This window comes from Saccopteryx bilineata, chromosome 9 (genome assembly GCF_036850765.1).
Source record: "Saccopteryx bilineata isolate mSacBil1 chromosome 9, mSacBil1_pri_phased_curated, whole genome shotgun sequence".
Lineage (NCBI taxonomy): Eukaryota > Metazoa > Chordata > Mammalia > Chiroptera > Emballonuridae > Saccopteryx > Saccopteryx bilineata.
The window spans coordinates 73,015,388-73,037,495 of NC_089498.1; the positions used below are offsets into that span (position 1 = coordinate 73,015,388).

Sequence of the window (22,108 nt, forward strand, 5' to 3'; positions counted from 1 at the left end):
TAGGCAGGGTCTGACTCCCCCGGGTTCAGAGGATAGGCAGGGTCCAACTCCCCCGGGTTCAGAGGGTAGGCAGGGTCTGACTGCCCCAGGTTCAGAGGGTAGGCAGGGTCCGACTCCCCCAGGTTCAGAGGGTAGGCAGCCTGCGAGGTCTGCCGAGGAGACGAGCGGATGGGCAGCCGACGGCCTCTCCTCCCGGGGGGCTGGCAGCTCATCCTGAGCATTGTGTGGGAACTTCTATTTGGCTGGGACGTTTAAAGCACTAATTCCCTTAGGGATTGCATGAAGCCAGTAAAAGGGTTCCCTTTGCTCTCCCCTCGGGATGCCTGGCTGTGACTGTTTCTGATCCTAATTTCTGAGGCCAGGGTTGGCTTGGCAGATCAGAGGGAGGAGATCCTGTTCCCAGGGTGATGGTCCCATTGTTCTAACCCAGGGAAGAGGGGGCAGGAGCTGCCAGTGAAAGGCTCAAGAAGACTACAGGCACTGGTCACTACAGCTCTCGGGGCTGGCCTGCCTCTCACTTTTCTTCTGCTTTAACCTGGACTGTGCTGTAAATATTCACACAACTCCAGATGGTGGGCAAGCACTCTCTCCCCAGCCCTCCCTCATAGCCTTTCTCTGTGCCTTGGTTTACTTGTGTGAAGTGGGTCACTCTCCGTAGGCTTCTTCAAATCTCAGGACTAGGGGACCATTTGAGAGCTTTGAAATATAATGGCAGTTGTGTTCAGCATTTCATGAGTGCCCGGCATGTGCCTAGTATGACACAGACTACTATTCTAGAAGTTTGATCTGGCTACAGAAACAAGCCTCAGTCCCATGGGAAGATTTGAGAACCATTGAAAACAGTATAGGAGCTTAGAGGAGGTGGCGGTCCTTGTGGACTGAGGGGGAGAGGAGAGCTTCCCGGTGGGGTTGGAGCTGATCCAACCTTAGGTGGAGGGGTGTTGGGGGAAGTGAAGAGCAGGCAGGGAGAGTGTGGTGGTGGGGCGGAGGCATGGCAGGTCATGGAAGCAGGAGTGGGAAGTTGTTCTGCGTGTGCAGGAAGGTGATGGGTACAGAGAAACCTCCGGGACTGGCTATGGCAGGACTTCCCATCAGGCAGTAGCATCGGCTCTTGTGTGGAGAAAGCGTATGAGGAACAGTACCTGAGGGTGGCACCCGCGGTGGTTGGGGGCAGAGAGGGGTGGACGCCAGCAGCTAGCAGAAGCTGTGATGGTCCAGCGGGCGAGCATTGAGACCCAGGAAGCAGGGACTCTCCCAGCGGTCTTGGATATCTCAAATGTCACAGGATCATTCCAGTACCTGCTGCATGTCAGGCATAGGGCTGGCCACTTTGCAGACGGGCTTCTTGAATCCTCACTGCAGCCTTACGAAGGAGACATTCCTTGGATCTCTGTGGCTCTGAGAAGCCAAGTGACTTGCTCATAATCTGCACAGCTAAGAGGTGACGGAGCCAGGATTTGATCCCCATATCTGTTCAGTTCCAAAGTCTGTGCTTTCCCCCACGGCTGCTGTGGCAGAACTTGGGGTGAGCAGCTCTGGGAAGCAGGAGGAAGTCCCTGGGCTCCCAGCTCGGGAGTGGAAGAGTGATGCCCCCTAATGGAGGACCCTCTCCCTGAGACGGGTCTCCCTGGCAGAGTTATGATCCTGAAGCTTCAGCTCTTTCCCTGGCAGCTGGGCCTGCCTGCCAGGGGGGACATGGTGAGGATCCCTCCTGTGTGGGCGACACGCTGAACCACTGGAACGGGAACTCCCTTGGACATGAGGCTCTGGGAATCCTCACAGGGCCTAGACCTGGGGCAGAGGGAGGCTGAGAAGAGACAAGAGGCCCTTTTGTCGTTCTTATGGAGCCAGTCTGAGGCCTGACCCCTCTTGGCAGCCCATCTGTCTGGGTGGGGCATCCCTGCCTACCCGTTCCTCACCCCGCCCCGCTAGGCTGACACTACAGAGGTTTTAGATGTGGCTGTCGGGGAGACATTGGCTGGTGCCTCTGTGAGGCTCCTACCAGCTCTGTCGCATCTCAGGGCCCCTTTTGGAGCACTGAGGCCTCCCAGATGTCCTGCCTGGGAAAGCTGGGTACTCCTAGGCCTGGGAGGTTTGGGTGCAGAAGGCTGTCAGACCAGGACCTTGGTGGCCTCAGCCTGGGAAGATAACATACTGGCACATAACATGTGTTAAAAATTCCTCATGAAGGCTACTTAGAAACCCATAGCAACTGCTTTCCTGCTCTCAGAGAATGCTGCTTTGCCAGACCTTTTCCTTTCGGGGCATTGAGCCTCCGAAGCAACTCGTCTCCTCTGCTCACCGGTGGGCGTGTCCTCCTCCTCCCTCTCTTTCTGGTTCTCTCTCTTTGGTTTTTCCCTGAAAAGCTCTCCACTGCTTTTAGGACACTCAGAGCCCCCCCCCCCCCAAAGCAAAAGATTACTTCTTTAAATTTTTTTTTAATTTTTTTTCTTTTTCTTTTTTTTTTTTTTTTTAATTTTTTTTTTTCCATTTTTCTGAAGCTGGAAACAGGGAGAGACAGTCAGACAGACTCCCGCATGCGCCCGACCGGGATCCATATTAATTTTTAGAGAGGAGAGAGAGTGAGTGAGAGAGAGAGAGAAGGGGGAGGGAGGAGCAGGAAGCATCAACTCCCATATGTGCCTTGACCAGGCAAGCCCAGGGTTTTGAACCGGCGACCTCAGTGTTCCAGGTCAACGTTTTATCCACTGCGCCACCACAGGTCAGGCAAGATTATTTCTTTAAGGCAGCAGTTCTTAACCCAGGGCAATTTTGCTGCCCAGGGATTATTCAGGGAGGTTTGGAGATGCTTTAGGGTTATCACAGCTGGAGGGGCGGCTGGTGCTGGCATCTAGTGGAGGAGGCCAGGGATGCTGCTAAACATCCCACAGTGCCCAGGGCAGCCCCCGAACAGAATCCCCAACGTCAAAGTGCCCCTCGTGGCCAGAGAACCCTGCCCTGAGGTGTCAGCTCCAGTTACCACACAGGGTATTGACATTTCCAGAGCAAGCCCACTGGGCAGAGGACAGTGTCTAACAGGAAAGGACGCATGCTGGGGTTCCTGGCAGGAGAGATGTAACAGTGAGTACACCTCATGTGCAAAGAGAGCTTTATGGTTCACAAAGCACTTTCATACCCTGCATCACACTAGACATAGTGGTCAGACTCCCCAAATCCTATTCCTGGGGTTACTCCTCAGCTCTGAAAATGGGAAGCAGCAGTTCCAAACTGACAGATGCTACTGACTGACAATTGCTCAGCTTCTGTTCTCAAGCTTCTGCAAGGTTTGTCTGCCCACACCCAGAAGAGCAAAGCGGGGCCCAATGGGGTGAGGTTACACAGCAGGGCTTGTGTCTTTCCAGGCCTCCACGCTGCCTCTTTTTACACACGGGCAGGCTGATGTGGGCTCTCAGCCTGCTGCCTTTTGGAAATTGGTCATGAGGTATAAATGCTGAGCATTGTGGACTCGTGAAAGGCACTCTGTTGGGCTGGGTGGTCTGTTCCTATGTACTCTGAGACATCAGGAGGGCGAGCCTCTTTTTCTGCCCCTTCTCCTGCTGAGTGGCCTCCTTGCCTGTTGCTTCCTGGCCCCTGGGCAATTCTCTCCTTCCCCATCCCTGACTTAGAAGGTGGTTCCCCCGTGTCACCCCACCCCAGCTCCCCACCCCTCCATAGCCTGCTCTGCTTAAGGTTCACCATCCCTGACTCCTTTGGCCTGCTCTAATCTTACCTCCATTGAACCTCCTCTTCAGATCTCACAGTGTAGCTCATATCTTCTTAGTAAGACTATAAATTATTTGAGGACAAGGCCTCTTTCATATTGCCACCCTAACAAGGGGGACGGCATTTTCTGGAGTACAGATGAGGAAATACGGATTGAAGGGTACAAGTGTGCTGATGGAGACAGAGTGTCTACAATCAGGGCTGCCTGGCGAACCCCAGCCCCCCAGGGGTTCAGTTTCTGTCTCTTGCCCACTGATGCCATGGTTGGCTGAGCCAGGCTTTATGGACTCAGGTGACCAGGGTGTCTGAAGGCCTGCTTTTTTCCTCGGAGTTGTAAATTTCCTCATCTTCTCTCTCGAACCAGAGAAAGTCCACTCCAGCTAGCCTGCCACGGAAGCTGGTTCTGGAGAGCAGCTGCATGTAGTAGCTGAGCCACAGGAACTGAGTTCAGATTCTGATCCTCCTGGTTTCCAGCTGCTGGTTACTTGACCTTTCTGAGCCTCAGATATTTTGCCTATGAAAGGGGAATCATTGCTGTCTCCAAGAGGTTCTCAGGAGATTATATGCCAAGCCCACAGCACAGCAAAACCTGGCACGTAGTAAGTATTCAGTGAATAGTAGCTTGTCCCTCCAACCATAGCACTTTCTAGCCCTCCACTTTTTTATTTTTTATTTTATTCAGTGAGAGAAGAAGAAGCAGAGACAGACTCCTGCATGCACCCTGACTGGGATCTACCCAGCAAGCCCACTAAGGGGTGATGCTCTGCACATTTGGGGCATTGCTCTGTTGCTCAGCAACTGAGCTCTTCTTAGCACCTGAGGCGGAGGCCATGGAGTCATCCTTAGCGCCTGGAGCCAACTTGCTCCAATTGAGCCATAGCTGCAGGAGGGGAAGAGAGAGAGAGAGAGAACCGAGAGGGGAGGGGTGGAGGGCGATTCTCCTGTGTGCCCTAACTGGGAATTGAACCCGAAACATCCACACGCTAGGCCAACGTCCTACCACTGAGCCAATCGGTCAGGGTCTAGCCCTCCACTTTCTTTTCCTGTTTTGTCTCCATTTGGACAGAGAGAGTCCTGGCCTTTGCTTGTTTTTCTGGTACATACCCAGTGGCCATCCCAGGCCAGTATGTGATGCCAAACCCTAACCTGGGGCTTGGCAGACCACTTTGAACTTGGCTGAGGCGTGGCAGCAAGGAGACCAGACATACTGTTCTTTTCTGCCCTGTGGGCGTGTCTTGAGGCTGCCATGCTTGTGCCCACTGCCATGTGAGGCAATTCCTGTTCCCCTTGAGCTGCCTCACTGGCCTCCCTCTGGTGTCGGGAGGCAGAGGCTGACGAAGCCAGCCCCTGGGTGCACAGCCAGGCTGGAGCCCGTCAGGGAGCTGCCTGTGTGTGCGTTCCAGGGCCCAGGGCCTCTCAGGTAGCTGCATTTCTTGGCTGTGGCTCCAGCACCAGTTTGGCACTGTGGGTGGAACCCATGTGCCAGGCAGCTTCTGTGGTTCCAGCTGGGCATGGCAGCCCTGACCAGCCTCCTCCTTGGCCTGTTCAAGGCCTCATGGCAGCTTCAGCTGAATCTAAGTGCTGAGGTCTCTACTGAAGGGTGATAGGGTTGTGTGCCCATGAGCGTGCCAGGGTCCTGAGACAGCCTGGACAAGGGCACTTGGAATGGCAGGGCCAACTCCACCTCTATATTTATTTATTTATTTATTTATTTTTTATTTTATTTTTTTTTTTTCATTTTTCTGAAGCTGGAAACAGGGAGAGACAGTCAGACAGACTCCCGCATGCGCCCGACCGGGATCCACCCGGCACGCCCACCAGGGGCGACGCTCTGCCCACCAGGGGGCGATGCTCTGCCCATCCTGGGCGTCGCCATGTTGCGACCAGAGCCACTCTAGCGCCTGAGGCAGAGGCCACAGAGCCATCCCCAGCGCCCGGGCCATCTTTGCTCCAATGGAGCCTTGGCTGCGGGAGGGGAGGAGAGAGACAGAGAGGAAAGCGCGGCGGAGGGGTGGAGAAGCAAATGGGCGCTTCTCCTGTGTGCCCTGGCCGGAATCGAACCCGGGTCCTCCGCACGCTAGGCCGACGCTCTACCGCTGAGCCAACCGGCCAGGGCTCCACCTCTATATTTATTTATCTATCTATCTATCTATCTATCTATCTATCTATCTATCTATCTATTTATTTATCTATTGAGAGAGGCAGGGAAAGACAAAGACAGGAACATCGAACTGCTCCTGTATGTGCCCTGACCAGGAAATCAAACTGACAACCTTCACGTTCCTGAATGATGCTCCAACCAATTGAAGTATCCGGCTAGGGCTTAATTTTTATTGATTTTTAGAAAGAGATAGAGAAAGAAAGGGAGAGAGAGGAGAAGGGGAAGGGAAGCATTTTCTGTTCCACTCAGTCGTGCATTTTTGTGTGCTTCCTGTGTGTGCCCTGACCAGGGATCGAACCTTCAACCTTGTTTCAGGATAACACTCTTAACTGACTGAGCTCACTGGCCAGGGCCCCCACCTTTATTTTTAATGGAAGAATAGGAAAAAATAATAGATCTACATCACTTTTATTATCCTTATTTAGTATAAGAAAACACCAGACTGTCTCATTGCTGAAACCTGCTTCTACCACAACCTCAAAACTGTTCATCCATTCTTGTACCTTAGAGCCCCTTTTTGGAGTCATTTTTTCTCTTCCTTTCTGCAGACCCTCTAGCGAGATCTGTGTAACTATTTCAGTTTTTTTTTTAATTTGTTTTTTTTTAAAGCATTTCTTTGACATGATTGCACTTATTTTATTTTATTTATTCATTTTTAGAGAGGAGAGAGAGACAGAGAGGGAGAGAGAGGAGAGAGAGACAAAGAGAGAGAAGGGGGAGGAGCTGGAAGCATCAACTCCCCTATGTGCCTTGACCAGGCAAGCCCAGGGTTTCGAATGGGCGACCTCAGCATTTCCAGGTCGACGCTTTATCCACTGCACCACCACAGGTCAGGCCTATTTTTTAATTTGTTAATGCCTTCATTTCATCATGGTTCTTAAAAGATGGTTGGCTGGGACCATGAATTCAGGTCGGTGGTTTCTTTATCTTGGTGTTTTGATGGTGCCGCTTCAGGCTCTCCCCGTGTGACTACTGAAAACTGTCCTCAACCCGCTGGTTGTTTCCTTGGTGAGTAATCTGTCTTCTCTCTCGCTGCTTGTAAGATTTTCTCTTTGACTGATGTGAGCTTGGAGAAAAGTTCCTGAGAGACTGGTCACCATCTGTCCCCAGGAATGGAACAGTTGTGCCCAGTGGAACTTTAAGAGGGAGCCTGCGGCCAGCAGAGGCGGTGGACGGGAAGGCTGAATGGGGCTCGCGGCACAGGGAGCATCCTATCACTGGAAGTGTGTGAGCACGGGCCGGGAAGATATTCCTCGTCACATGGCTCAGTTACCTTGATTGCCAAGGACCCTGGAGGTCTTAGTGGCTCTGCCTTCCCTTCCCCTGCACTAGACCTCGGACCATCTCCTTTGAAGGGACCGTGACCTTTTCAATCCAGGTCATTCCGGCTCCTCCAGCGAGATGTCCCTGATCCCTGACGGCCACACTCCACCATCTCATGTCCCCTCAGCTCCTCGAGTGCGGTGCAGGGTCCCGCTGCAGAGCCTCGCACACCCGTCACTGGCAGCCTTGGGTCCCCAGGGTATTTCCGAGTGCTGAGTGGTCTCCACAGGTGGCGTGTCCTTTTCTGCATTTAGTCCAGATACGGGGAGTCAGAGGCAGTCAGGAGGCCCCACTCCACCTACCACTGGTGTTGGACACTCAGGTTCTGATTCTACCCCCTGCTCAGCTGCTTCCTCCCCAGTCCCACTGTGAGGACCTCCCAGTGTCCTGGGGTAGAGACGGCAACCATTGAAGCAGGGTCACTGGACGCCTTGTAGGTGGACTTGGCCTGCTGAATGTGGGGACAGAACTGAGTAACATAGCAGGATTCTGGCAGCAATTTGCCTGGTCCATTTTGGAAAGAGACAAAGGCAGGAAGGTTCTTCCAAATACCAGAGGCCTTGCAGATGAGCCCCCCTCAAAGTATCCCAGTGACCACTCTCTTCCCCTGCCCCTGGGCAGCTGGTGGGTTTCATGTGTATATGTGGGTACAGATGTGGCTATGTAGAGCATTTGTTGCCCATGACCCTGTCTTTGGTCTGCATGACTACAGGGCATGTCAGGGAGGTGAGATATTGACCCCACCCCTGCGTAGAAGGAAGGTCATGTTCCATACTGTTGGAGGGGTTATTTAAGAGTCATTCTAGTTCAGATCAGTGATCATTTCTACAGATCAGCAAAGAATCCTTAGGGTAGAATTCTGTTAGGGAGAAACTGTGTGTGAGGCTGATTGGGCCCCCATACTCTACTTGGCAGTTCTAGGATAAGTCAGGAGCATGTGGGTTGGGAAGGACATCATCTCTTTATGCATTTGAGCACTTTGCTTTCGTGATGTCTTTGCTCCTGCTGGGGAAAAGAGGAGGGGAGGGGAGGAGCACTGCCAACCACTGGACTTCCTGTCATTCCCTGTGGTGGTGTTTGGGGGGGACCTCCTGTCCCACAGTAGGCAGTGGTCTTTGACCTCAGTTTGGTCCAGACATGAACGCCAGGCAGACCCTGGCGGAAGGCTCATGCTTGCAGCTCTTGAGTCTGCACGCTCACGAGTTGGGGCAGCTGCCAGTTCTGGGCACTGGTAGAGTGGGCGAGGCTCTGCTGCGCCTGTAGCTTTTGCTGCTGCAGCCCTGCACGCACAGCCTAGCTCTGTCCTTGGCTGGCCCTGAAGGGGTGTGTCAGCACAGGAGCAGACCTCCAGTTCCCCTCCTGGTCTTCTCCTCCCTGAGGGACTCTCACATGTAGGGTTGGCCTCGCTGTACCTCTCCACTTGGTGGACAGCAGTCCCTTTGTGGGTTGTAAGCTGGTTACTTTGCTCATAAGCTGAAGGGCATGGAGAGACAGAAGTGGTGAGAAGAGGGGAGTGGAGAGGACTGCGTTTTTTGATCAATTGTGCAAGCACTGCCCCACAGGTCCCCAGGCTATGGGACAAGGCAGCTGTCTGACGCAGTGCTCCTAAACTTGACTGAGCCTGAGAAGCCCTGGGGATCATGTGCACACGCAGGCTTTGACTTGGGAGGTGGGCCTGAGACTCTGTATTTCTGATAAGCTCCAAGTGGTGCTGATGCTGCTGGGCCAGCGTCCTAGAGTGCTCCCCTGGACTGGCCCTGGAGGAGTGCCCAGACACCACGGGCAGACAGGTGATGCCAGTGGCAGTTGGCAAAGTACACAGCATGTGAAAACGAGCGACCTGACCCAGATGACATGTCCTGAAGGGGTCTTCAGAGCTGTGGAAAGATGAGAGTCCTCATCAGAGTGGCTGAGCTTGAGCCCAGATCCCTCCCGCTTTGGTTGGAAGAGAGAGCTCATGGTTGGAATTATTTAGAATTTGAACCCCAGCTCTGCAGCCCATTTTCTGCATGGCCTTGGGCAGGTCATTTTGCCTCTCTTTGCCTCAGTTTCTTCATCTGTAAAGTAAGGATAAAAATGCCTGCCCAAAAGGCCATGATGAGAATGAAATGGGATAAAGAATGTCAGGTGCTTGGCCCGGTACTTGTCACACAGTAGGCCCTCAGTGAACTTTTGCGTCCCCTAACACCGCACACGCTTCTCTCCTTACAGGTGGATGAAATTTACCACGATGAGTCTCTAGGAGCCCACATTAACATTGCCCTTGTCCGCTTGATCATGGTTGGCTACCGACAGGTAACCCCCCCCCCCGCCCCCCATCAGCAGGCAGGCTTCAGAAAGAGGAGCGATGTGGGGCCAGAGAACACTCTGGCTACAGTGGGGGGGGGGCGGAGGAGAGGGACCGCATCTAGGGAACATTTGTCTTCTGAATCAGAACCCTGAGACCATTAACATTGAGGCTTCAGTGGCAGAGGCGTTTGGGAGTGATAAACAGGGACTTCTGGGTTCCCTCCAGTCTGATATATGGACAGTCCTGTCTCCTTACAGCTGAAGGCCCCTCTCCCCGAGGACTGATGGGGAAAGTGGGGCTTAGGGAGGGGCAAGTGACCAGCACAAGTCCTACTAGGGTTGGACCTGGGGCCCTGGGCTCTGCCATCTTAGACCAGTTGCTTTTTGTCCCCCAAAGTGGGTAACAACAAAATTTTCCTCAAGGGTCTATTGTGAAGATTAAACAAGACACCAAAATATTAAAGGAAATGTTCAGAATCACCTTGTGGGTTAGTTGAGGGATGAGAGATAACATGTGTCCAGTTCTTAGCAGACAAGTGTCCCTACACAGGGCTGGACATTCTCTAGAGTAGAAGAGTTATATGTCAGCAGCAACCAGAGTCAGTGACCTTGGGACAGCTAGTGGCCTTGCGACAGGCACTGTAGTCCCCTGGGCCTCCGTGTTCTCCTCTGCCAGTGGGAGGGAGTGTCGGGTGCCCACTGCATCTGGGGGCTCCGACCAACCACTCCGCTTTACTACTCTCCGGCCCTGCAGTCCCTGAGCCTGATTGAGCAGGGGAACCCCTCTCGCAGCCTGGAGCAGGTGTGCCGCTGGGCACACTTTCAGCAGCGCCAGGACCCTGGCCATGCAGAGCACCACGACCACGTCATCTTTCTCACCCGGCAGGACTTTGGGCCCTCAGGTATGCAAGGTACTGTATTTGCCTTGGCCAGGTGTGTGCAGCTGCAGGGCAGAGGCTGAGGCTTGGGGCTGTGCTTGCTCCGGGGCAGCACCCTGAGAGGTGCAGATGCCAGGTTTCCTGTCAGCACAGAAGTCCATGGGACTTCAGAGTCAGGACCTGCATGGACAGGTGGGCAAGCCTTGCAGTGACTTCTTGGGGATCAGGAGGAGGGTCCCTACTCGGGTCCCTGCTGTCCTGGTGGAGACTGCAGGTGGCTCTGTGCTTGCCTTCCCAGAGCCCGGCTGTTTGCAGACCCTCAGTGATCTTTAAGATGCTTCTGCCCACACTGTACTCATCTGCCCTTGTCGCAGATCATGGGCACCAACTGGGGCTTGTGTGGAATTTGGAAAGGAGGTCCATGCTTTACCCACAGCTGCACGCCTCTCTAGCCCAGTGAACCAGCTCACTTCATCTCCCTGGGCTCCCCTAGCTTTCGAATGGGAAAAATTATAGTATTTACCTTCCTCCAATCCAGGGTTGCTACAAGGGCAGGTGCAGGGGGGTGGGTGGAGGTATGTGAAATGTCTGTGGCAGAGTGTGACTGGAAGCATTCTGCAAACACGTGAAGCTTTGACTACCCCCAGTTTTCCACATGGGGAAACTGAGGCACGGTAGTGAAGAGGCTTGCCCATGTCCCACTGTAGAAAGGAGGCAGATCTGATACTCAGCCTAGATGTCTAGGCTTCAAGTTTAGGGCTCTCTTGTTTTTTCTGGTTTGATGCTAGAAGTCAGCCAGCCATGCCTCCAGCCAAGGGTTTCTTGTCAGCATTCCTGAAGCCACAGTGTGGGCTTGCATGCACACCTACAGATACAGATACACACATGTGTGAACACAGCTACACATGCACATGTACACCTACCCCTGTACGTGTGTGTACCTGCACCCCATAGAGAGCACACCTCAGGTCTTGAGGACAGCAGAGTTCCCAGGAGCCTCCTTCCCACCGCAGCCTCTCATTATTTGTCACTAGCCCCATCCACCTCCAATAAGAGAGCATTCCTGCAGTTCCAAGACAGGGCCTTGCTGTCCTGTCAGCTGCGGCCCAGGCAGGGAGCACTCTCACATCACCTCCTCCTCAGAGGCCTTCCCCAGCCAAGTCTGTCCCCCAGCCCATCACTGGGCCCAGGGAGACTGAGAAGCAGGCCCCTCACAACACGGGCCTCACGCACACCTGCAGCTTAGCGGTGCTGGCCTGGCTGTAGCTGGTACTGCCGGCCCCTCTGCGTTGCCGTGGCTCCTGAGGCCGCGCAGCTGTGCTGCACCTTCACTGTGCTCTCCCCACCCCGTGCCCTCTCCCCCGCTCTGGAGCGTTGTCTCACCTGTCCTCTGGGCCCTGCCCTGTGCCACCTGAGTCATTGCTGGTCCCCTCACCCCCCCTCAGCTGCCTCCATTCCCTTCCTCCACGTCACCCCTGTACTGCTCCCTGTACCCCTGGACTCTGGCCCTGCAGCCACGCCTCAGCTGCCCTCTAACCCCAAGTCTCCCTGCAAAGCCTCCGCTCCCTATGTGTGGGTGTCTGGCAGTGAGGGGTAGGGCGTTTGGCCCTGGCTCCTCTGTTTTCCCCATAGAATTTAACACAGTGCCACCCCATCCCTACATTTTTTTAAAAAAGCTTATTTGCTGACTGACCAACTGACTGGCTGGCTGGAGGGATGGGGAAGTTGGGCATGGGCAGGCTTGCCCCTGTTTGGAGAGCCCCTGCCTGGTTTAGAGGAGGGGCCGGCAGGTGCAGGGAGGGGGCAGGCCCGGGAGAAGCGTGCAGCCTTAGGACAGGCGGCAGCTGGGCCCTGGTTGCTCTGCAGCAGGTGTGACTTTACAAGAATCCTTCTTACTCCAAGGCCCCTCCAGCAGTGGCCAGGTCAGGATGTCCCTGTGGGACTGCTGGGCACAGGCCTCGGGTGTCTTACCTCACTGTGTGTTACTGTTCTCTCTGCCCTCTCTCCTCCTCCCCACAGGGTATGCACCTGTCACGGGCATGTGCCACCCCTTGAGGAGCTGTGCCCTTAACCATGAGGACGGCTTCTCTTCAGCCTTCGTGGTGGCCCATGAGACTGGTCATGTGTAAGTGGCACAAGAGGGATGGCTGTGCTGTGAGCTCAGAGGGGTCTGTGGGGGTGGGAGGCTTTGCCCGGATCAGGCTCTAGTCCCAGTGTTTCGGGGGTGCCAAAGGAGCCGCCTTAGTGAGGCTGTACCCTGATAGGTGAGAGCCCAGGGCCCAGCCCCCAAATCCTGGGGAAATGGCGGACCCAATATGGCCCTGTGCTTGGGCAGGCCAGTGGAAGTGTCCCCAGGAGGCAGTGATCAGCATTCTGAGTAGTCTCTGTTTCTTCATCCCATCCACCCCTCGAGACCCCTCTGAGACCCGTTCCACATGGTGCTCAGCACACACGGAGTGCTGCTAGGCCTGCAAACAAGCACACTTAGACTCAGGCCACCAGCCAGGCTGGTGGCCGGCTTGCTTGATCTTTGAGCCTGGATTTTGTATATAGCATACTCATTCATTCATTCATCCAGTATTTTTTGAGTTCCATGAGACAGACCCAGTTCTAAGAATGGGGCCTCGGTGGAGAACAGGACAGAGATGCACCCAGTGGTTACATGCGGAGAGAAAGCCAGAAAGCCTCCATACAGTGTGCCAGATGGTGACACACACATGCCACTGTCATGTCTCCCAGCCTTGTCTGTCCATAAGGACAGAGCTAAGGGACATCCTCTCCTGCCCATACTCAAAGTGAGAGGCATGGGAAGGAGAGGGGTGGGCCATCCTAAGAGGGTGGGCCTGCTGTCCATGGTCTCTGTGCCCCTCTCCGCATCAACCTGTCAGTACAGGAGGCCTGTGCAGATTTCATCCCAGCTCTGCCCCTCACTGGGCAGGTGGCACCTACTCTCTGGCGCTTGGTTTTCTCATCTGCAACATGGAGGCTGACAGTAGATCCACCTCTGCGGTCCCTTCCTCCCCTGGAAACTGATGGTGCCACATTCTGGAACCAGGAGTCTGCCTTCTTTTGGGGGGGGGTAGGAGGCAAGGAATACCCACATTTCTCTGAGCAGAGGCCCCTCCATGTGGAAAAATAAGGTCAAGCTTAGAGGACCATGGGTCTGTCTAGTGGTCAAGGCCACTTAAATACTCCCAAGTGGAAGTATTTAAGAAGTTAGAACTTTGGGCTTTGGCATTAAATAGTAAGTACAAAGAGCAAACGTTAAAATTTAGACTATCATATGGCAGGTATGTGCCATAGGCAAAACTCTGTGCTGAGTATGGTGGGGGGTGGAGCAGCTTGAGCACAGAGGCGCTCAGCAAATGAGGCTGACCTAAACGGAATGAGACCTGGCCTTGTACTCAAAGGCCTCGGGCCTGGTGAGAGCTCATGGCACGCAAGCTGTCCATGGGGTATGGGCGGCTCCTGCTGGGAGAAGTCAGCTCATGGGCTGACAGCCAGGGAGGGTGTTCCGGGGCCAGAATGGGGCTTGCTCTGACCTTGGAAGCTGGAAAGATGTGGGTCGGGTTTGAGGAGGGGCAGAGTGTCTGGGAGTAGAGAACAGCAGGGGTGAGGCTTTCCGGGAAGAATGAGTCTGGCCCTATTGAGGGACAGAGTGGGGCCTCCGCTTCTGTCCAGAGGGGTGGTCTTCCCACTGCACGGTTGGGAAACTACACAGCATGAAGCCTGGTGAGGGCAGGCTTTCCCACTGCTGGCCCACCTGCCTGTGGGGGCCCCCCGGGTGTGACCCGAGGCTCCCCTCTGTCTCCCCCACCCAGGCTCGGCATGGAGCACGACGGTCAGGGGAACGGCTGTGCCGACGAGACCAGCCTGGGCAGCGTCATGGCGCCCCTGGTGCAGGCCGCCTTCCACCGCTTCCACTGGTCCCGCTGCAGCAGGCTGGGGCTCAGCCGCCACCTCCCGTAGGTCACCTCCACCTCTGGGGCCCGCGATGGGGGCGCATGTGGCCTGCCACTTCATCTCCCCCAAGTCGTCTCCCTTCACAATACTGCCTCTGAAGCACTCACTTCAAAGCTTTGCTCATTAGCTCCCGGGCCTCCAGTCCAGGACAGTGTTAGATTCACGGGTGCAGTGCTGAGAATGGGCACAGAGTGGGTTTGGGCGGGGCAGGTGCAGGTGAGATACTGTCACCAACCTGACATGGCCCGGGACCAGCATCCTGCATCCCGCATGGCAGGCTGACTGTTTTCTACCCTCTGTGCAGTGAGCCCTCAGATGGTTCATGAACCAGCCCTTAATCTTACCCACAGCGTGTTCCTCTACCATGGCCCAAACTGGCCTGTACGAGAGTTACAAGCTGAGCCCCTCACCCCGACCTTGGGTGCTCTTGCCCTGGGGCACCCTCACACAGGCGTTGGTGGGCATGAGGCCCTGGATCAGATGACAGACACAGCAAGGGGCAGCAGGGTGGATTTCTGCAAAACTTTCTGCTCCGTAAACCTTGGGAATTCCCGCCTCAGCCTGGTTCACCTCCCTGTCTTCACCGGCAGCTCCTACGACTGCCTCCTTGACGACCCCTTTGCACCCGCCTGGCCCCAGCCCCCGGAGCTGCCTGGCGTTGACTACTCAATGGACGAGCAGTGCCGCTTTGACTTCGGCACTGGGTACCACACCTGCTCTGCGGTGAGTTCCCACGGGCCTCTGTGACCCAGCCTGGTCATTCACAGAGCACCTTCTGCACAGCCAGGCTGGTTCTGGAGGTGGGCCCAAAGGCTGGGTTCCATCAGGGAGATTCAGGGTGACCGAGGCCCAGGCCCTGCCACCTTCTGCCACATACCTGGCTTACTCAGTCCCACCTGGAGGGGTGGGCATGTGCAGTGGCTGGAGAATGCTTTCGCCCTGGGATAAATGGGAACAGTCACTAACCAGAGCCCAGGCAGAGGCCCAGAGAAGGAGACATCCCAGGGCAGGGGGCTTTCTGAGGGATCAGGCCTTGGTGACTCACTGTACTGAGTGCCTCCCCACCCCCATCCAGGACTGTAGCCCCCTCCTCAGTTCTGTGGATCAGGAGGCTCTGTGCAGGGTCAACTTCCCCACTGCCCAGGCCACACTGGGACCTGTGGTCTGTGCTTTGGGGGTGGAGAAACAGCCTGAGATGTGGGATTTCAATGCCGAAATGCTGTATTTGTAAGGAAAGTTGTGTCTGGCGGGGGACGATAGGAGAGAAAAGGAAATTGGGCCTTTCCAGGTAATCTGAAACATAGTCACCAGTGCATGGCTGGGTGAGACTGGAGGGAGACGACAGTCCAACCTTGCCTGGGTGCCGTGGGGTCTGGGCGGGACCAGCAGACTCCTCAATAGCCCCCGCATGCACAGGGCTCAGGGGCCTCCAGGGGCCTAGTCCAGCTGGGTGACCCCATGCCCTTGCCACACAGTTCACGACCTTTGATCCCTGCAAGCAGCTGTGGTGCAGCCACCCAGACAACCCGCACTTCTGCAAGACCAAGAAGGGGCCCCCCCTGGACGGGACTGCGTGTGCGCCAGGCAAGGTACCTGCAGCAAGCGCGACCTTCCTAGGTCAGGCCCCGGGGAACCCCTGCCTTGTCACTAGGTGTGTAATGAATGTGTATGCGGAGGGTGGGGCTAGAGGACAGACACGAGCCCTGTGGTCATGGAGGCCTCCCACAAATTCCCAGCGCTCATGTCCTTCCTCCTCCCGTGCCACAGCCTTTGCTTCCACAGTTGGCAGAATTTGGCATCATCTCATAGCCCATCCAGCAGAAATGCTCACTCCCATTTCACAGACTGGAAGAGTGAGGCCCAGGCAGGTTAAGGAACTTGTGGAGGTCACACAGGGAGTGGTTAGCAGAGCAGGGATGAAGGGAGGAGTCCAGGTGTCCTGCCTACTGCCCCCCACCATGCTGTTTTTTCCACACATGTTCTTCCCCCACAAACCTGACCTTCACATATTTTCCTGGTGGGTGTTTGCTCCCTGATGCACATGTGTGGGCCAAAGCTTTCTTTGTCAGAGGGACCATGTGGTCAGATGTGATAGCCCTGAGCTGGGTTCTGAAACCCACCTCTGCTCTATTGCTGGCCCTGCCCAAATCGTCAGGTGACCTTGGGCCATTTATTGAACTTCTCTGGCCCCCGCTAGCCTGTGACCACATGCACTTCCCACCCTTTATGTGTTTCTGAAGTTACTGAGTCATGTCAAAACGAGTGACAGAGCTCGGAAGAAGCATGGCATCGAGAGGTGTGACGGTGACTCAGCCTCAGCTGTGAGCCCAGCCCCTGGGGGCCACTCCCACCAGCCTGTCCTCTGTCTTCGGTGCTCTGCCCTCGGCCCCAGGCTCTTCCCATCCACACCTGGGGCCTCCTCTACCTTGTACAGGCCCAGTCGGCTCCAAACCGGGCAGGCCTTCATGCTGGAGACCGAGTGCCTGCTGCGCGGTTTCAGTGTTTCCCTCTCCTGTCGCAACTTCATGTAACAGCTCATCAGCGGTTCTCAGTTTTGGCTACATTGGAACCATCTGGGGAGATTTAAAAGTCCCCACCCCCAGAACAGGGAGTGACTGCATATGGGGATGAGCTACCTCTTTAGGGTGATGGAAATGTTCTAAAATTGGATTGTGGTGACGGTTGCACAATGCTGTAAATTTATGAGAATTCATTGAATTGTCCACTTGAAATGAGTGAATTTTATGGTATGTATAATATACATCTTGTTATGGCTTTTTTTATTTTTATTTTTTAATTTTATTTATTTATTTATGTATTTTTTACAGAGACAGAAAGTGAGTCAGACAAGAGGGATAGACAGGGACAGACAGGAACGGAGAGAGATGAGAAGCATCAATCATTAGTTTTTCATTGTGCGTTGCGACACCTTAGTTGTTCATTGATTGCTTTCTCATATGTGCCTTGACTGCAGGCCTTCAGCAGACCGAGTAACCACTTGTTGGACCCAGCGACCTTGGGTTCAAGCTGGTAGGCTTTGGCTCAAACCAGATGAGCCCATGCTCAATCTGGCGACCTCGGGGTCTCGAACCTGGGTCCTCTGCATCCCAGTCCGATGCTCTATCCACTGCGCCACCGCCTGGTCAGGCTTGTTATGGCTTCTTTGAAAATATCCCTTCCCCTAGAGATTCTGATTCAGTTGGTTTGGGGTGAAGCCAAGGCATCTGGGGTTTTGAAAGTTCCCTAGCTCAGTGTTTTTCAACTAACAGCCCATAGACTGGTACTGATCCACCAGAATCATTGGGTCTGTAATCTTCATACAACATCAGGACTGGCACAACATTTCTGGTGGACCGGCAGTTGAAAAAAACACTGCCCTGGGTGACTCCAAGGCTGAGCACCACTGAGTTATCCTTGAAAAAGACTCAAGAGAGCTTTGCTGTATTTCTCTGTAGTTGTCTTAGAGGAGAAGGGCAGGGAGTTATTTTTGGTTGAGCCCTCCTTTGTGCCTGGCCCTGTACTCAGGCCTTTGTAGGTGTTACTGCCTTCAGTTCTTAAAACAGCTTCATGTAACAGGTGACCAAACTGGGGTGTCAAGGTGAAGTTAGGCCAAAGCCACACACAGCCAGCCACGGCCAAGCTGGGATTCCAGCCTGGGCCTCTCAGACCTGGTGCACACGCTCCTTCATCGGCATGGATGGCTGTCTCCGCGGGGTGGGCCTGCACACAGCCAGCCACAGCCAAGCTGGGATTCCAGCCTGCGCCTCTCAGACCTGGTGCACACACTCCTTCATCGGCATGGAGGGCTGTCTCCGCGGGGTGGGCCTGCACACAGCCAGCCACGGCCGAGCTGGGATTCCAGCCTGGGCCTCTCAGACCTGGTGCACACACTCCTTCATTGGCATGGATGGCTCTCTCCACGGGGTGGGCCTGCCTCCCATGAACGCACCTGCTCATGGCCCTGGCTGGTGATTTTCGGGTAGGGACGAGATGGACTCTAGATAATCTAGTGTAGGAAGATGTGTCCTCTCTCCTTTATCAGCCCTTTTTTCCCCCCTGATGGCTGAACAAATAACTGCATAGTTATTATCACCATTAATTGTGCTACCGCCATTTCCAGAGGGCTGTGTGTGCCAGGCGTTATCTCACCGAATGCTCATGGCAGCCCTGTGGGTGGGTGCTGTTACCCACGTGGCACAGCTGAGGAACAGGCCAGAAAGGGGAACCCTTTTGCTGAACATCACTCAGCTCCTGGCAGAGCTGGGATTCTGTGTAACCTGAGGCTTGTGCTCTTAATGACCCTCTCTTTGGTGGTGCCCTGCAGCTGTGCCATGTGCCTAGTTGGGCACTCTCCATGGCAGGGTAGGTGGCAGCGACCCCAGGGTGACCTCATGTCCTCTGCTCCATCCCAGTGGTGCTTCAAAGGTCACTGCATCTGGAAGTCACCAGAGCAGACTTATGGCCAGGATGGTGGCTGGAGCTCCTGGACCAACTTTGGGTCATGTTCACGGTCGTGCGGGGGCGGAGTGCGATCCCGCAGCCGAAACTGCGACAATCCATTGTGAGTATGCTTGGCTGGGGTGGGACCCTCACCTTAGGCCTGAGGGGCTTGTAAGGGAAGGCACTGGGGGGTAGGGCACAAGAAAGAAGGACCCCTGCAGTGGTTGTGCATTCTAGTGGATGAGGACCCAAAATTGTCAGTGGGGGTGGGGTCTGGGGTGGGGGAGGTGGATCACTCCCACCTGGGTCTGACATCTTCCGTTAGGTCTGGCATCTGAGAATGGGTTTGAACCAGTGATTTTCAAACTCGTGTGCAGAAGTTTTCCTGGAGAGTCTGGGGGTCCCAAGATTCTGTTTAACAACCCTTCCTGTGACCCCAATCCTCTGGCTAAACTTTGAGAAAATCTAAATTGCTTGGTAGCCATGTCTTGGAAGAATAAATTCCCCAAGTTTGTTTTCTACCACATGACCACATGAAATAAAACTTTCTTTAATTTTTCTTAACTTACCTCTTCCTGATACCAAATCTCCCTTCTCATCCCCAACCCAACTTCCAGCATTCAGGAGGAGCATCCTGTTTCTCCCTTATTGCCCCCTTGGTGGGGACCCCTCCCGTGGTTTTGGAACTGCTGAGTGCCAGCTCTGCAGGGACTCCTTCTCCCCGTGGGAGCAGCCTGTGCACAACAGCCTTATTCGAGATGGGGGCTGATGTGGGCCCGCTGGCCCAGGAGCCAGGGATTCTGAAGCTTTTCAGGGAAGGCCCTGCCCCACCCCCCACGCAATGAGTGGTGGTGTGAGACTGTAGGACGGCAGGTCTAGCATCGCAGGGGCTCAGCGGCAGTCATCCCCCGCCCCCAGCGGCCTCACGATAGGTCCTACATACGCTGCTGTTTATCTCCGGGGATGGGAAGCTCAGTACCTCCTGGGGCAGCCTGTTCCCTTGTAGGTGGCTGTACTGACCTTTCACACATATGGGCCAAAACAAACTGCCCTGTAACTTCCACCTGCTGGGGGTATGGAAGCTGGGGTGAGAGCAAGGCCCACCGGGCCCACTCTGAGTAACCACCTTCCAGTCATGATGGATAGCTATCCCCTTGATCAAAGCCACCAGTTATTGACTCCTCTGTAATAATAACTTTATTTTACAAGGCTTAAATGAAATAATATGTGTATTCTCAGCACCATACCCAGCACAGATGAAGCATTAATAAACGACAGCTGCTATTATAATTATTACAGTCTATGGAACACTTTCTCTGTGCCAGGTGGGATGCTAAGCGCTCTCCTGCATACACCCCCGTCATTCTCCCAGCACCTCTGAGCAGAGCTCCAGTACCTAGTGCACTCGAATACTTTGTATTCATAACCTTTACTGAACCTGAATTTAATGGAGAAGAGAATACAGATGGCTTTAAAATACCTTTTCTTATTTATTCTTCATGGACACACCAGGAGGTGGGTAAAATAGGAGGTGTTATGGTCCTTCCCTTAAAGGGAAAATTAAGGCATATCAAACTAAGTGACTTACCCAGACTGCACAGTCAGGACTTGGGGTTGTAGGCGTACTTGACTCATTTATTGAGTCCATACTGTCTGACAGGCCCTATGTAATAGCTGAAGGGATGTGGTACAAGATGAAGAGGACTGATTTCTCTTCCAGCCCAGTCGGGAGGGTTAGTTATTCCCCTTTCCCCGGCTTTTGTCCATCTCTTTCCCCTTTTCTACCCCCCGCCCCAGTCAGCAGAATAGGTGGCATGTGCTTGAAGGATGGAGCCTGCCAGTGAACCCACGGGCTCTTAGCTCAGTGGCCTCATGGTGGGGGACTCTCTATGGTTCTCAGTTGTAGACCCCCCTTTTAAGCTAGTCTAAAATGCTGAGCACCAGGTAAGAATCCCAGCCCTCCCCAGCCTCCCCTGCCAGCAAGGTCACCGGTCTCCCTGTGCCTGCCCTAGCCCAGCCTACGGAGGCCGCATGTGCTCAGGGCCCACGTTCCAGTACCAGATCTGCAACGGCGAGGAGTGTCCGGGGCCCTACGAGGACTTCCGGGCCCAGCAGTGTGCCAAGCGCAACTCCTACTACATCCATCAGAATGCCAAGCACAGCTGGGTCCCCCATGAGCCGGAGGACGGTGAGTGGGCCCTGCTCCCTCTCCCCATACCCTTGAGCATCTGCTGCGTCCATGTCTTGCCAGGCAGGGCCTGCCAGGCCTGGGCCCACCAGTGAAGGTAGCGGAACAGTGGGGGCACCAAAGGGACATCGCAGTCGGCAGGCTTGCCACATACATCTGCGTAGACCAGGGGTCCCCAAACTTTTTACACAGGGGGCCAGTTCACTGTCCCTCAGACCATTGGAGGGCTGGACTATAAAAAAAACTATGAACAAATTCCTATGCACACTGCACATATCTTATTTTAAAGTAAAAAAACAAAACGGGAACAAATACAATATTTAAAATAAAGAACAAGTTAATTTAAATGAACAAACTGACCAGTATTTCAATGGGAACTATGCTCCTCTCACTGACCACCAATGAAAGAGGTGCCCTTCCAGAAGTGCGGCGGGGGCCGGAAAAATGGCCTCAGGGGGCCGCATGTGGCCTGCGGGCCGTAGTTTGGGGACCCCTGGCATAGGCCTTTGGTGTTGGGTACCTTTGGGGAGGGGGCACCATCCTCATGTGGTTATCCCTGATTTTTTTAAAAAGACTTTATTTATCGATTTTAGAAAGAGGAGAGAGAGAGATAAAGGTGTGGGGGAGGAGCAAGAAGCATGAACTCATAGTTGCTTCTTGTATGTGCCCAGACCAGGCAAGCCTGGTGTTTCGAACTGGCGACCTTAGCACTCCAGGTCGATGACTTATCCACTGCATCACCACAGGTCAGGCAGTTATCCCTGATTTATATACTTCCGATGACTGCCTCCTGGAGATGCAAGGAAAACGTGTTGAGCAAGGGCACTTCACGCAGAGGCGTGTGAGGCTGGCAGCTGTGCTGGTTGCGGGGTTGGTGCACAGTATAGGTGCAGGCACCCGTGCTTTGCAAAACCAGCGTCCTGAGAAACTCAGCCCCATCACATGCCATGGTTTTAGGTTTTACTGATTGTGCTACGATTTTGGCGGTTAATGAAAATGATTTGAAAGGCAGGCAGAGGGGAAGCTATGGGATCCTCATGCAGACACCCTCCAGGCTGCCCTGGGACAGACACAGGCCTTGGGACTCATGGAGAGAGGACCAAGGCAGTGCAAGTGCCTGCCTGCTGTGGAGCATTGGCGAGG

The 22,108-nt window shown here is 54.4% G+C and overlaps 1 protein-coding gene across 2 annotated transcripts in view; it reads left to right on the plus strand.

Annotated features, from left to right (window-relative positions):
• ADAMTS14 (ADAM metallopeptidase with thrombospondin type 1 motif 14) overlaps positions 1–22,108 on the plus strand; it is an 89,444-nt gene that overhangs the window by 44,982 nt on the left and 22,354 nt on the right. For both annotated transcript variants that reach the window (XM_066243632.1, XM_066243633.1), the window contains exons 5-12: positions 9,419–9,502; positions 10,251–10,398; positions 12,394–12,499; positions 14,196–14,339; positions 14,928–15,060; positions 15,813–15,926; positions 18,750–18,898; positions 20,790–20,965. In XM_066243632.1, coding sequence (XP_066099729.1) covers positions 9,419–9,502; positions 10,251–10,398; positions 12,394–12,499; positions 14,196–14,339; positions 14,928–15,060; positions 15,813–15,926; positions 18,750–18,898; positions 20,790–20,965 — 1,054 coding nt within the window. The remainder of the gene's footprint in view (positions 1–9,418; positions 9,503–10,250; positions 10,399–12,393; positions 12,500–14,195; positions 14,340–14,927; positions 15,061–15,812; positions 15,927–18,749; positions 18,899–20,789; positions 20,966–22,108) is intronic.